This window comes from Schistosoma mansoni, chromosome 2 (assembly GCF_000237925.1).
Source record: "Schistosoma mansoni strain Puerto Rico chromosome 2, complete genome".
Lineage (NCBI taxonomy): Eukaryota > Metazoa > Platyhelminthes > Trematoda > Strigeidida > Schistosomatidae > Schistosoma > Schistosoma mansoni.
The window spans coordinates 14767654-14784507 of record NC_031496.1 but is presented as its reverse complement, the minus strand read 5'-3'; the positions used below and the strand labels follow the sequence as shown (position 1 = coordinate 14784507).

General features: G+C 38.3%; 1 protein-coding gene across 1 annotated transcript; it reads left to right on the top strand.

The window, feature by feature from the left end:
• Positions 1–1890: 1890 nt before the first annotated feature.
• Positions 1891–14502, top strand: Smp_173880 (hypothetical protein; the record flags this gene model as incomplete). The annotated part of the gene is made up of 3 exons (XM_018795795.1): positions 1891–2045; positions 9393–9561; positions 14290–14502. The coding sequence occupies 3 exons, from the start codon at positions 1891–1893 to the stop codon at positions 14500–14502; spliced, it is 537 nt and encodes a 178-aa protein (XP_018650072.1).
• Positions 14503–16854: the final 2352 nt, after the last annotated feature.

Below are 16854 nucleotides of genomic sequence, written 5' to 3'. Positions count from 1 at the left end.
ACGAGTGCATATGCATTGCTGCACATCCCTCGAAACAACTAGCCAATTCAAACCACATACTTCTCGAAACACCGATTATCAACCCAAAATGTACTCTTGATCACCTTCACTTATAATTTCTGGCTTGGTTATGTTTGAAATACTGGATTGTAAGGCTGTCGAGGACAAAGCGTTGTCATACCCTGAATATCTGTGACACCTTTTAGATTGAGGGAAGTGCCGAAGTCCCACGTACAGGCTCGTGGATGCGTGCTCCTCTGAGTCCGATACTGGAACGCAACAGCCTTCCATTGATGCCAAGTTTTCAATAGCCATCTAACACTGATGGATCTTACGTAAAACTTATCCAGTTTTCTCCAACTAGCATGATAAACTAACGATACAAGTTTTTCCACGTTAATAAACAATATTTGTCTTCTCACGCCCTTATAATGGGTACAATAAACTGTTCTTATTTTAAGCAAAAATTAGGAGTTCGGAGTTAAAGTTATCATTACAACCTGTCATCCGATATAATGCAGAAACGCACTTTATCCATTTGAAGGGACGCGTTTTACGTGAAAATCCTGAAGGCATGATTTCATTAGTCCATCCATAATATATTGTCACCAGTTTAAGACGTATTCCAGGGTTAAGGGTTTAAAATTAGGATGTTTGAACAATGTAGATTTGCTTATTGCATTAATTCATAGTAAAGGAACCGAGTACACAATGTATATAAAACTATCTCTTTTACTCTATGGTGGAGAAAAGTAACTCCTCATTCATATTTTAGGCATTTCCAGAAGGGTGTAAAAGAATTTCTGCTGTTCACTGTTTATGTGGCTGTCTGAGTCTAGTCCGAAAGTAATCTGGTTACTACAGGAACATGTGTAACAGCATATACAAAAAAATTTGGAAAGGTGAAGAACAAGAAAAAAGTGAGCCAACGATTCAGCAAGCATATTTAATATGGAAAGCAATCTGTAATAACAAAGGCTTCAGATTATTGAAATATGGAGATGGAGATAATATGTGTATGGAGTAAGGTCTTAGTCGAACTGCAATGGATTATATCTGAACTATGCTGAAAGGTCACAAAACAGCGTCCAAAATCCTCAGCGACTTATCTCGGAAGAAGTTATTGGGCGAACCAGTTAGATTCATCTAGAAATCCATTTTTCTCTGTAGCTGCAGTCATCCAATGTTGAAAGGTCCAATAATTTATATATAAAGGTTCATTATTCATGTCAGGCTTTTCGTTAACTATAACTATATCCTTTTTAGTCATTAATCGTTTTATGAGTAGAAGTATTTCATCGTTAGCTTCAGTGTATTTCAAGGCCGTACATATCCATAGCTTCCGTCCCTGTCCTTATACTATACTTTTACTCATTTTGGTTGTGATTTATCTGCTTTGCAAAACTAAGATCCTGTATTGTGCGGCAGATTCGTAGTCACTGGATGACCTCTACTTGACCTTGAGGACCTGTAAACGGTCTACCGATCGTCATGAAAGTGGTTTTGCAGCCAACTGAGCTGATCGGTATTGGCTTTGTTTAGTTATTAATGGTGCTGTTAGTGTTCGTCCGTGCAATAAATTCTCTTGGAAAACTGGGACATGAGGTTTACTTTGAATGCGGCCCAAATGATGTAAGTAGGTTTAGTTGGTTTGTTTATGCTGTTGTAGTTAAAGGTCAAAACAGTCAACGCCTCGAGGTCTTCTTTTGCTTCGGTTCACTTTAGAGAAGTGTTTTTCGACAAGTTCTCAAGCCCTTTACCTAACGGGTCTCTGCAACGTTTTAAAATCCCTAGTAGTGTATGGCGTATTATTCTCTGTAATTTCCCTAGTCATGTTCCAACGTCTTTAGACTTACTTCCGCACTGGAGAGGTCCGTTCTTAAATGCAAGATGTTCTTATCATCTCAGGATACTGTTTTGACTATTCAGTACTTCTGTAAATTCGGAATCGTTAAAACGTATAACATGTCAATAATCGATTGTGAACAGTTAGAAGCTGTTTACTCATTGGAAGAAAGCGCTAATCATTTGGTTATATCAGCACGGTATGTCGCGTGTTTTTTTATGTCTTTAGCTTACTGGGAGAAATTATCAACAATTTTCGCCAGTCTTCTGAAGAGCTGACAATTCTTTTAGATTCGGGGGAATGCACTTTTCAAAATCACACGTTTCAAACAGGTTTTGATCAACCAACTGATTTTGTTTTTATTATTCATAGGTCCTTCTATGATAACAACACAAATTCCTGTGAATGCTACTGAATTTGACGTCTACCGAGTCCATTCAAAATGTGAAGTCACATTCTGCCAAAAGGAACTACGGGTAATGCTGTCATGAATCTCGAAAATTGTTCTCATTTAAAACTTTGAAAATACCATGCATTTAATAAACATTGGGATGATAAAATTTATCGTAGTTAAGCCCATCATTCATGGAAGTATATATTAGTTACGTTGCTATTGTTTTGTAATTTCATGCGTAATTGAAATTTTAAAGTAATTTAGGTATTGATACCGAATTTTGTCATGTATAAAAAATCAAAATTCTTTAGCGACAAGAACTATTAAGTAAAGTATTTTCGATAATTAACAGGATTGCTTTTACCAAATATGTGTTATGAGCTATTTGTGGTAGATAACACCATTATTCCATGACACAAACTGCTTTTCATATAATTTGTCCTAGGTAATTAAATAATATCAACTCTCAAATACTGAGTGTTTGTGGTTTAATCATACTAAATACTCCTCACCATTATACACAAGTAGCATTCCGAAATCATGTACAACTGACTATTTGTATCATTGTTATTTCTGCTGTCTTTTGTAACCATGGTTAGAGCCATTTAGTGCTCTTTGTACTCATCCTTTGATGTTTAAATAATTAATTCACTACCACGACAGCACATTTGTGATATTCAAAATAATCGTTTTGTATTGTTGTAATTGTCTTGTGTTCATAATCGGATTTAATTCTAGTATTTTTAATGACACGGATGTAAGTCAGTCAGTCAGTCAGCGACAACGTAGGACCAGGCACATATATGCATCGGTCCAAGTTGCCATACCTCGTTAGCACAACAAGATGAACACCGAATTCATAGAAGTAGTTAATTTAGTGGTGGTAATATATAAAAGAAAGGTTGTATATAAGGATATAGTATAGGAAGGAAGTTATGAAGCAATTTTAATCTCAAGGATTAAGGGAAGATAAAGAGTGTATATACCCACGCCATTGTGATTGATTCTGAGCCATGTCACCTAGAGCTTCCAACCATTGGTTACGATAGTCACGCGGACCCCAACCAAGTAGTCTGTATCTACCAACATGGCTCAGACTAGAAGTTGGTGACTTCAAGCACTGATGCCATGTTTTGGTTTAGCCGCCCCTAACTCCTTTCCAACCATCCCCTACACTGGTCAACATTGAGCGTCGTGGTAGTCGGTGTTCAGGCATACGTAACACGTGCCCCAACCATCTCAGTCGATGAAGATTCAAAACCTCATCAACGGATTTACCATCATTCCCTAATACCCTGTGTCTAACCTCACTATTACGGATGTAAGTACATATTTTATTTATTTATTTATTTATTTAAACATATATATTGGTACAAAAGGGCACCAGATACATATGCGCCACACAAAATAATGAAAGTAGGAAGAGAAGGGATGAAAAGATAAGGCAGACTGAAATGTACAACCAGAAGACTCTTTCAGTTAAGAAAGTTAGAACCACTCTTTATGTAGAAAGTAAAAGAAGGTTGCAGCAGGATCGCCACTGGCTTCTATTTTGAGCCATATCTGATAACGTCTCTAGCTACTGTGTTGCACCATCTCTCGGACCCCAGCCAGAGAGTCGTGAAGGACCAACAGAAGCTAGCCCTTTGCAGCTTTCTTTCATGCCACGACACCATGTCATACACTGACCTCCTCTCCGCTTTTTCCAACCAGTCCCAGAGTCAGCAAATAATGCACGGCGTGGAAGTCTCTGGGACGACATTCGTAAAACATGTCCAAGCCACCGAAGTCGGTGTTTCAAGATGGTGACACCAATTGAATTATCGTCTCGGAGCCCGAACACACGATGCCGAACCTCTGTATTACTAACATGGTGTTGCCACTGAATGTCAGCAATCCTTCGGAGACAACGATGATCGAACACAGAGAGACGTCTAACATCCTCAACTCGGAGAGGCCAGGTTTCACAAGCATAGAGCAAAACTGCTCTCACCGACGCGTTGTAGATCCGACCTTTTACAGCCAGACTAACATCACGAAGGCGCCAAAGATGGCCCAGATTGGCATAAGCCGCTCTGGCTTTCCTTATACGTGCATCAATCTCATCACTCACGCCACCACCAGCACTTATATAGCTGCCTAGATACACGAACTTCTCAACTACTTCAATCTGCTCACCATCTAGGGTGAGTACAGGATGAGAATCCTGCCAGTCTTGTAGGAGTACTTTGCACTTGGAGGGTGCAAAGCACATGCCGTACCTGCGGACACTGATTGCCAACTGATTAAGTGCGGATTGCATGCCTTGGGCATTATCGCACAGTAAGACAATATCATCCGCATACTCGAGGTCGAGAAGTCGTTCTCCAGGCAACATATCCACATCACCATTACTTACATCCATCAGAGCTGTTTCCAGGATGTCGTCGATGGCAAAGTTGAAGAGGAATGGTGATATCGGGCAACCCTGCCTAACCCCACTGCTCGAATGAAACAAGGGAGAAAGGTGGTTGTATGCCCTCACTCTGCCTGAGGTGTTCGTATACAGGGCCTTTAAGATGTTAATGAACTTCTCAGGCACACCCTTCTTCAATAGACAATTCCAGAGAACAGTCCTGTCCAACGAATCGAAGGCAGCCCTGATATCAAGAAATACTACGATTGTTGGCCTGCGATAAGTATGACGGTGTTCTAACATTTGGCGGAGGGTGAAGATGTGATCAATGCATCCTCGACCAGAACGAAAACCAGCCTGCTTCTCGCGAGTCAATCGTTCTTGGGTTTTAAACAACCTACGAAGAATGACAGAAGCCAATAGTTTGGACGCAATCGGAAGTAGACTTATCCCCCGATAGTTGTTACAGGAACAACGTGAACCCTTTTTAAAGATAGGGACGACTATTGACTCATTCCATGATGTTGGAACACTTTCTTGCTCCCAAACCTTTGCAAACAACACCGTCAGTTCCTTAGTCAGAAAGTCACCACCATCTTTAAAAGGAGCCGGAGGTAAGTCATCTGGGCCCGGTGATTTGTAGCGCTTCATGAGTTGGAGTTCCTTGCAGACTTCCGCCTCGTTTGGTGGACCAGTCGTCACCGGCCATGGGGGGCAGGACAAACTGGTTGATGTTGTCGGAGCAGCAGGCCAGTTGAACTGCCCTTCGAAAAATTCCGCCCATCGTCCAAGACGTCGAGAGATGTTAGTGATTGGCATCCTGTCATCCTCGTGGATTGTTTCACTCACACCAGACTCCTTGCTGCCAGTGGCTCGGATGAGTTGGAAGAGCTTCCGGCAGTTACCAGATGCAGCTGCTGCTTCCATCTCATTAGCACGCTCCGACCACCAGGCTTCTCGGTCCTTACGCAAGCTTTGCCCGATTTCATTACGTAACAGCCTTCGTTTGTGGTCAAACTCACGGTCACCAAGAGTAGACCGACGGGCTTCGATCAGTTGTAAGGAGCCAGAAGAAACCCAGTGCTTGTAAGCGGGACGTTTCGCGAAGCCGCAAGCGGCTTTACTCGCCATTTTCATGGCGTCGTGAAGATGCAACCAATGCTCATCTATACTTTTCGGTGGGATGGTAGCTAGCCTAGAGGCTAGCTCCGCTCGATACTTACTTGCAACAGAAGTTGCAGCCAGTTTACTAACATCGATCCGTTGGTGGTGGTCAATCCTTCGGCCACTGAAAAGTAAGGCGAGATTGGCGCAGACCAGGGCATGATCAGACTCCAGATAGGTACTCCAAAAGGAGCGGCAGTCTTGTACACAACCACGCCAGCGGTAGCTGATCGCGATGTGATCAACCTAAGTCCAGGCTTGAGATGCAGAGGGAGGACACCAGGTGGCACACCGGCGATGACTGTGCCGGAAGTTAGTGCTAGCCAGAAACAGGTTGTGGTCTGTGCACAGTTGCAGCAAACGGTCCCCGTTATCTGTCCTGCGACCAACAAGTCCCCATCGGCCACCTAAACGACTCTCTTCTGTGCCTAGACGCCCGACCTGAGCATTCAAGTCTCCGGCTAATACTACAATATCTGTCGAACGCGCTTTCTGGATAAGAACAGTTAACTAGTGATAGAATTCATCCTTGGTTGCATCCGGGCTGCAATCTGTCGGGGCATAGGCGGAGATGACGAAAAGACACCGTTTCTCACGCCGGTTTCTTCTCACTTTGATGGAACTTTCTACTCTAACAGCACATAACCGACTGTTAGTGGGGATCCAATCGATTAGTGCTGCCTCAGCCCTAGCGCTTAGTGCAACACCAACGCCTGCAAGACCAGACGAAGATGCCACAGAGTCCCCGGATAAGCGCACGTGAAACAAGCTTTTCGAAGCGACAGATGGAGAGCGAATTTGTAGTACTTCACTAGAGTCTTGAATACGGGTCTCGGAAAGACAGCAAACATCAACATTAAGACTTTCTAAAGACAAAGCCAGCCCCATCTGTTGTCTGATCTGCATTAGTGTGCGAGCGTTGAAGGAAGCCAGCTTGAACGGCGTACGTGGTTTCAGAAAGACTGCTTCAGTATTCGTAATCGGTGGAAGCATTCACTTTCAACCAGACAGTGACTGGAGATCGTTTAGATAGGACAGAGTTTCCACCATGGGCGAGCTACTGCATAAGTTGGAAAGGAAGGATACGCAGTTTGGGAATAAAGGGAGTGAAAAAGCGACGTAGTAAATAATAGTAATAATAATAATAATGGTGATAATAATAATAATGTAAATTGTCTTTCTTCTATTAGGAACGAGAGCAGTGTAGTTAGTGTAGTGCGTCATTTCATGTCATTTGTGTGTGGGCTGTGATACTGCCCGGGTGCCCAAACCGAAGCAGGTGGTTTTCTTAGGGGGCCACACCCCGAGCCTTTGACCTAAAGGTCTGATCCACAAGGCAGTGGAGCATCGTGAGGAGATGCAGTCCCATGGTAGCCGGTGACCAATAGCAGGTTCATTCGCCATTCGTTCCATCAGGATACTGGAGCCCATGTGCACCATTGGTTTGGAATCAGGGTTTTCCAACTCCCCTAGGTGGACACGGCGTGTCCACCAACCCGGTTAGAGCGCCGGACATTCGCTTTTCGTCCTCTCACTTTCGTAAACAACACCGGTGCCACGAGAAGGCAGTGAGTAGGACTTCCCTGGCAGAGGCTATATATTCGCTGGCCATGTGAGAGCATTTCGAGAGGGAGAACGAACTCTTCCCACTCTCGGCCGTACCAGGGCATTTGGGGACATATTATTGCTGTTGTTGTTTGTAAGCACAACTGATTAGTTAACTAACATTAGGCTTAGGGTAGATTTATGAATCGGTTTTTTTGGCTAGCTATTTCTGACAACTTATAATATGAGTGTACAAAGATCTATATTTAAGGTATGGTGCGTAAACTTTTTTGATTCGAGTTCAAATAAAAAGCTTCCCTTTAATGAATCATTCAATGTAGTTATCTAACAGCTATCCCAAAATAATTATTCTTTGCCACTTCTGGAATAAATATATTTTTTCATTCATGAGTTAGTAGCTACCAGTATTTATGAGAAATTCCTATTCAGTTGTCGTTTTAAATTAAATGTGTTCATGTGCGTGCATATCACCGATTCATGAAAATGGCATGTTTCTCAGCGTACATTTACATGATCCTATAGTCATTATGAATAAGTGTTTAGTGGTATCAAATTTTAAGTCGTTCTTCGAATTTATCATGTGTAAATGTTTTTTTTAAAGGTTATTTTATCATTCTGTGAGTTGATTTCTCCCATGATAAGAATTTATTGTGATCGACCGGGCAAACCTATAATTTTTGCTTGTACTCACGAGACAAGACTCAGTGCTCGGTACGTATTTGCAACCTTCCCGTCAGATGGATCTTCACTTCCAAATTCGCAGCGCTCTGAGTGTAACCGTCGTTTGTCATCAAGCAGAACTCCTGTTCCACTGCAACATATAAGTACTTTATCTGCGGGTGAAAAGTAATTTTCGTTGTTTATAGAGCTATTTATGAATTTTTAAATGTAAACTTTGTGAGATACATCACCTAAAATCACCTTTACATCTGTCACAAACTGATAAACTTGTCAAGTGTTGTAAGCTATTTTGACATAGGAATTTTATATCATTTAGGATATTCCCAACACATTTCGTCATTGTGGAGTTTGCATAACCATATTAACTTATCTATGCCATTCTGACTGAAATTTGTTATTAGTTCTAGATTTTTAGAAGTATTGATCGGATAACATTAAGACCAGCAGGAGCAACCAATCTGGATATCCGTACAAAAATATACGTTGAAAGTAAAGTAGTGAGCACATACACTTTTCATTAAACCAAAGGTCTACCACCCATTCGGATAGTAGTATTAGTTTGATCGTTTGCCCCTAGTAAAATAACAAGCACGACACGGATCCAAAATTATCAGTAAATATTATCAGTCAGTCAGCTACAACGCAGGACTAGGCACATATATGCATCGGTCCAAGTTGCCATACCTCGTTAGCACAACAAGATGAACACCGAATTCATAGAAGTAGTTAATTTAGTGGTGGTAATATATAAAAGAAAGGTTGTATATAAGGATATAGTATAGGAAGGAAGTTATGAAGCAATTTTAATCTCAAGGATTAAGGGAAGATAAAGAGTGTATATACCCACGCCATTGTGATTGATTCTGAGCCATGTCACCTAGAGTCTCCAACCATTGGTTACGATAGTTGCGCGGACCTTAACCAGGTAGTAAATATTATGATCATAGCTATAACAACAGAGAGACTGAAACCTGTTATTTACATGAGAAAGGAATCACTGATTAACTTTTGGTTGTCCTGGTAACGAAAATTAACAGTATAAGTAACTTTACTTCTGTTAACTATGATTGCAACTCCTTAGATTGAACTCAAAAATTACCGGCGTTAGTTCACACCAGGTTTTTAAATCTACCGTACTTAACTGTTATGAGATGTTTATTTTAAGGAAATAGCTTTTTTTCACAAGTAGATTCCGCATACAGTACTGTCCATTGTTGACAAAATCTCGTTATGTCTAGGACTGTGTGAAAGAGTGAAAAAGGTACAACTTAATAATGCTGCCTCTTCTTTTCAGATTTATATTTTCTCATATACCACTATAATTGATAAGAAAATGTTTTTCATAGCCTTCAAAGTGATGATACTGTCCTCGTGAATAAAGAAAAGAATCCAAATGTTATCTCATCCAGATGTACGTTATTTCAAGAAAATGACCATAACACTCAGATCTTTCAGTCGGACGAAAAGTTGTCTTTTGTAAATAACCAAAATAATGCTCTGAAAGTAAACCAATCGGTTAGTTTTCGTATTTTTATTTTGGTAATCACAGCCCGTTTATTGTCTGAAGAGATTGAAAAATTTACTTTTACTCTACCGAAGGTTTTTTAGGTGTTAGCTCTGGGATTTATCAGTGCATAACTGCGTGTCAGAAACACATTAACCTATTTTCGTGTAATTGTTTTCGGTTGTAAACTACTACTTTATTAACTAAAATGGAGACAGTCATATTAAAGGTTGAATTCATGTTTCGGTAAATGTTTCCTCATGAATAGCATGATGTGTGATATTCATATATTAGTATTTCATCACCCAGGATCGGTCGTTTTCTGGTGAAAGTAAGGTTTCGTTCAATGGTCATATTTTTCATAAACGCTGAAGTGGTTTCAGTCAGCTAAGTCAACCACAAACTGTTTAAGACGTGGTGCGAATACGTATCTGTCCAGGTTAACACCCCATATCAGCAAAACGAGGATGAAAGTGTACAGGGTGGCTTACCATGGGTTAGGAGTTATGCTATCGGTTGTAATGAAAAATCAAACATGGGACGAATAAATTATCTTAAAATGAAAAATATAAAATTACGCGATTTTAAAATGCAGAGGAATATAATAAATGGATCCAACTGAAGCATAGACCGACTTTTATTCGTTACCTAAGGTCTCCAACTATGGATTATCATTGTCACACGGGTCCAAACAAGAAAGTTCGGACTTCAGTACAGGACTTAAACCATCAGTCTTTCACTTTATAGGGTTTTGGTATGATTTAGTCTGACTATTCCTGAATTGTCAACATGTTTCTATGCTAAAAAAACAGGGCATCAAAGTTGGTGTTAGTTCCGTATATGTACTACAAATTTTGACCACTTCAATCGATGAAAGTTTATGACTTGATTGGTTGATTTGATGTTTGAATTTTAAAGCCATACTCACTTTGTACAACTTCCTCTTCGAACCCAAAATGTCTAGTCCTACGACTACGTGAAGTGATAGTGAATAGCTATCAAAACCGAATTAGCAAAGTGATATTCAAACCCTCTGGTTGGCGGTTAGAAGTTCGAATGCCTTAGCTTTTAGTTTAGCTCCCCTATATATGTGCAGCGGCTAGGTGTTTATATGAGGCTTTGTGATAAAAATGACGCTAATTGACCAAGTTGGTTAGATATTTTGAGTGTGGTTTGCATTTCGTTCCCGTTTTTTGGTAATATTTACATACCACCTCACCATAGTAACTTTAGGAATCGCTTTCATGTTTTTTATTTCTGAATTAAATGATCATTTATAACGTTTCTAATTTATAGGTGCTTAATCCACACCAGGATCACGGACGTTTTGACGAAATCCCTTCTAAAAAGGTATACTGGTTATACACATAACAAAATATATACATGTTGAATTTCCTCGGTCTATTAAATTGTAAGAATATCATCTAGAAAGCTAAAAAATACAAGATGAGTGACGTATAATAAAGTGGCTGGTAATAATCACATAGTTTATAAGTGTGATTGTTTAGTTGGTAGCAGAATCAACAATATCTTTTATTAGATAATGGCCATTAATTAAACATCTATTTGTCTACCACTACCTCACTAAGGGAGATGGCTTTTCATTTCTATTTTCACTCAGTTGTGTTTCGATTCCTCGCATTAAAGTGTATGTATCTTTTCATAAGAACTTGGAAATATTAGGAAGTCACAAAACTATTCGAAGTCAATTGATATAATAATCAACTTCAACTGGTTGAAAACTATGAATGATGAATCCATTTGGAGCAAAAATGTAAAAATACTTATTTAGATATGGAATCTATCGTCGATTGGTGGCAACTGTTAACAATCATTGAATAAGAAATGCATTGTACATGTGTTGCACACATGCAACAGGTACATAGAATAAGTGAAATGAAACAGAACTGAATTCAATTCGACAAAACAAAGAAATGACAGAAATCTATGAAGTTATCGTCTTATATTGAAATTTGTGGTCTTATCCCCTCAAACTCCAATGACAGAAGACCAGAGGATGGATAGTGTTGTAACGTTTAATAATATTTTATTCCTACTTGAATTATTCTAACTTTTGAACAGAGTATTTAGTTTTCAGTCTTTAGTAATAAGGATAGTAGGCCGGTAGACCTGTGCTATTCTTTGCAGTTTGTTTTCCAGTGATTTCAAGCTTCTCCTTAAAAATGTTCACTGATTGGACTGATACCATTTGTTCGAGTTAGGCGTTCTAGTCATTGCCTACTCGATGAGAAAAACGGGACCCCTTTCTGAGTTTATGGGATCGCGGTTTTTAAACCTTATTATGGCCTCGGAGGTGACTAGCTCTGGAGGGAGCAAGATGATAAGACATTAACTCCCGAATCGTTATTAAAGATACAGTATGCCAATATAAGGTTACCTCGCGTTCTACGATACGATAAGTGAAGAGGTTCAGGCGTTTTAAGCGCTCATCGTAAGGGAGTTTGGAAAGACCCTTCACTAACTTTGGTCCAACACGCTGGAGTGTGTCAGTATCCTTAATAAGACATGGACCGGCTGCTTGGACACAGTACTCTAGGTATGGTCTTACATAGGTGGGATATAAAAACCGAAACATCTCGTCAAAGTATTTGAATGCTCGGCGAAGTGGCCATAACGCTTGAAAATATAGGGATAACTATAGCATCTTTCCAATCCCATGAAATAGAGTACGGGGAAGGAACATGTTAAACAGAATCATGAGTGGTCCTAAAATAGTATCTACGAGAGATGACAGCAATCGTAGATGTAATCACTCAACATCCGGTGTCTTACTGGGTCTGAGGCTAATGATCAATTGAAGAATTGCTTCCTCAATCACATGTACAGATCCTATAGCTGGTATCTCAGTGATGTGGTTATGATAAGTATTGTTAACATTACCCGTAGAGTAGACTTCGCTCAAATAGTTTTATAAACTCACAGCTTTGGCCAGGTCTGAATCAACTAGCGTATCTGAATTTCCGTGTAACAATGATTGAGGGATACTGTCACTACGTCTTTTCTTCATCTAATGTACGAAAGCAATCGTTTTTGGCAGTTACGGCTATCATATGCCAACTATCTTTCGTAAGTGGAGCGGCATCTAGCTTTTTACATATATTCCGGATTTTCCTGTATTCACACTTAAATGATTTTTGGCCTGTTGACAAGTACGAGTTGCAGAAGCGTTTCCTACACCTCATCAGATTTTGGGTTTCTTTATCGGTCCATGAAGGTCAATGTGGTAGGCTACTTGTTGACCATAATTTGAGCAGTAATGTTACGGACTGAAATGTGTGTCTAAACTTACTCCATTCGTCTTTAATCGACCCATCTTTATTGACCGACTAATCTTTTGGGATAGCGCAATCTCTGATTCCCGGAATGTTAGCCCGCCAGGTATTGATACAGGGTCAAACAGATGCATATTGTATATTATATGTCTGAAGTCTAAAGTACAGCACAACGTGATCACTGTTTGCTAGTGGGGCGAGGTGCTGAATGCCAGTGACATCATCACAGTGGTGTGCAAAGATGAAATCCAGCAATGGCGGTTTGTGCAACACGTTATTATGTGCCGGCTTCGCGATACATTGTAAAAGTGAGCACCGAATAATGGTTGACACCATGCTGTTGTCAAAACATCCACCTGAAGTTGTAAGCTTTATCCATTTAATATACGGCGCGTTGAAATCTCCAACGATGAAACAACGATCAGCCTTACTCCAAGGAAAGATATGACTTAGGACAAAGTTGTCAGCTAGGCAACGTGGACTACGGTATATTTCTCCTACAGTCACTGACCCATGTCCAGATTTAATTGTACATCAAGCTACCTCATATGTACCATTATCATGCATCTCTGATGTGCTCAATTGTACACAAAAGTGGTCTCTAACATATAATGTTATGCCTTCTCCCTCGCAGTTTATAACTTTGTCACTTCTAATACTGATATATCTTGAGATGATTAGAGAACGATTAACATCTACGATGAGCCACGTTTCTGTGACAACAATTATATCGGCACTTAGTTCATCTATCATCAAGCTTAGCTCGGACGTTTTATTTCTAATCTATTCTTTTTGTGCCACTATCCATATATACGTTTGATCTTGTTAGTTCGCTTGTAACGTTGATCATTTTTATATGAGCGTATTCGTGTTTGTTTACCACTTCCTCTCTTCGTTGCATGTTTTTGGCCTATTTCTTCTGTTTGACTATAAATTCCGAGTCACGCTTCCCATCACTAATCCGGCTTATTTTCTCTTATTGTCTGTCTGTGTTAACGGATGTGTAAAGAATATTTAACCAAGAACCACTGCCGTAATTTGACTTGTTTTATTTCGTTATTCGCTAAAGTGAATTATGACGATGAATATATACGAGTGTAGGCAGAATATGTATTTCGTTAACATCATTCGATAAAAGTGAAGCCAGGAAATGGGCGTATAGTGTCTTAGGTCACGATGCATTGACTATCTTGTTCTATATTTTAGAAATTATACTATTGTAAGCCTTATTCATCAGATTCTTATACCTCTATGCTGTACTGCAGTATCTGAATTTAGTCTTTCTTTCTACTTAGAAATTTCAACTGATGATACGGTATTACGTTGTCAGGTTCTATGTTTTGTTGTCAGTCATCCAAAGATTATGTTTTTGTTAGAAGCTGTATTGTGTATACTTACTATAAATACAACTTTCCTAGTAATACTTCATTACTCGTTTTTTTTCAGATTCGTTCTCTCCTTTTTTCAAATTTTCAAGCTAAAGATAATTCTACTGTACATAATTTAGAAGGCAACACAAAAACAGTTGTGCTACATCAAAATAGTTTATGGGATCAAACAGCATTGAAAGCAAGTGTTTTGAGTTCAACAATTACGAATCAGGAATCTACATTAGGCGGACAAACTGTACTTGTTGCTGATTCAGACGATGACGAATAATGTACAATTTCCTGTGATGACATATTATCCTATTATGTATAGATCTTTATTTTCAGATATATCATCCTAATAAAGTTATTTTGCGTAGATTAACAATAAATTTCAACAAATTTTCTTTCACATATCGCTTACACAGCTTGAAAAAATATAAAAGCTTTTTCTCTTGAAATATATCTATCTTTTCAATGACACGGCTGTGTACTTTTAAATTCTGTGTATAGGTAATGTATTTCCTCAAAACATGCATGCCCTAAAAACTTATAAACATCTTTGATTCATGTTGTTCAATTGGAAGAACTCAATGGTTTGTTATAGCTACTTCACTATGCAACAATGTCAGTAAGAATGACAGTTTAAAAAATTCCTTAGTTCCAAGCCTCCCATCAATGAGGTTCTAAGCTTCTAATAGGCGTTAAGATTTTTTAGTTTTCACACAGGTCTTTCGGATAGATCATAACAAGTAAAAAACTCAGATCCAAGACTTCTTAATCCCATTTTCAAACACCAGATACAAATGAAGAAGCAAATATTAAGTGTAAATAAACATGTTATATCCTATGACCGCTGACTATCGACCGCTTCATTTATCTGAGGAGTCTCATCAGTCCTGGTCTGGTGTCTGACTAAATTTCGGAGCAGATTAAAAAAACTCAATTGGCTTTTGCCGACTTCCTTCACTTGTGGCGTAGGCGAGATACCCGTCTTCCAACCATAGGGCAAGTTTACTGTACAACAGTTCTCTCCGTTGTGCTTCACAAGTGATAAATATGGGCTTTAAGTTTAGTTTACCCATATATATATAGGTGATTAAAAACAATTAGCGTGGGTTACGTAATAATTGGATAAAATTTGGAGAGTTCGTATAATTAAGAGAGACAAGTGAGCGGAATTGTGTGAGAGAAAGGGTGGTTTAAGAATTGGGTAAGGGAAGAGGAATATAATAAAAACTAAATATTAACCAAAATAAAACTAATGTCAAAAAGTAAAACAAAAAAAAAAACGGATTATACATATATAGTTACTAAGTAATAATACAACAAAATTATATCTAGTAGTAGTTCGGAAAACCTGTTCCAATTTTTACATCATTCGTTCGTTAGAACAAAACAGCATTTGGAAACTGCATTGTTCCGAAAGTTTTTGAAACGTTTCCTGAACTAATTTCATTGAGATCATAGAGTACTATTTATGAAAGGTGATTGAAGAGCAATCTAACTATAGACTTGGTTTTTGTGCACTCGTTTGTAAGGGGTATCTGTAATTTTGATTCACATAAATCTTTGTACTGTTTTTATGAGTAAGAAATAAATAAACACAGTTGTACGGTTTTCAAATATGAGTATAAGTTATACTAGAAATAATTCTAGATCAAAGAGCTTTACCGTTTCATCAGTCATCAATTTTCCTTCATTTGAACAGAATAGACGTGAACATTTACATGAATTTCTACTGAAGCAAGTTCTACTTAATTAACTTTTTAATATCCTTTATTAGTTGTTTTCTTTTTAATCAAATATTTATTGTCCCTAATGAAACAGTATGGCATACATAATTCAAAACATAAGTATTCAGTTCTATTTTGATTTGAAGAAATAAGTTGTTGGGGCAATCCTGAAAATTTCTCGCAACAGATATGACAAGCTTAGGTAACATTAAGAAGCATTTTATCCAATCAGCATTTGATTAGAAGTTTTGCTAGAAATATCACGAGGTTCTGATTGGCTGATTACTATACTATTACTATGTTTAGTAGTATTCTAGAATTTTCAGGAAAATCCAAGGTCTTCTAAAATCCTATAAAAACACTATATTCTCTGTACATAAATGAACCTTTAGAGTAAAGTGCTTCTCGTATAGTTTGCGCCTTTTCTCTCGTGTTCAGGTCGCTGTGTAGTTTTAGCTTGGGGGTTACGAGACTAGCTTAGGATTAGCTTAGGGTTCAATCAGCAAGACTTATCACAAGTAAATTTGAAAACCTTTTTTTTTTAAAAAAGAGAAAAACAGTTTTAGATCAAAAAAAAATTTTTTTAATTTTTATTAAAATTCAAAGAAGACTATAACAGAAATAATAATGGAAAATATTTTAAATCACATAATTTTTCTGAACAAATAATTGAATTGAAACATTGAACTATGTTTATTTCTGAAGTTTCTTTCTATACTATCATTCTCATCAAAATGTAAGTAGTATGAAATAATCCAAGTAAATAATTTTTGTCGTATCTATACATATATCTGAGATTGTATACATGAATGCTTATGGGAAACTATTCAGAATTATAATTTTTTGGATATTTTCTTTTTTGTCAATGTAACTATCCAGTTTTAATTTTTGTATAGAATTCAATGTTT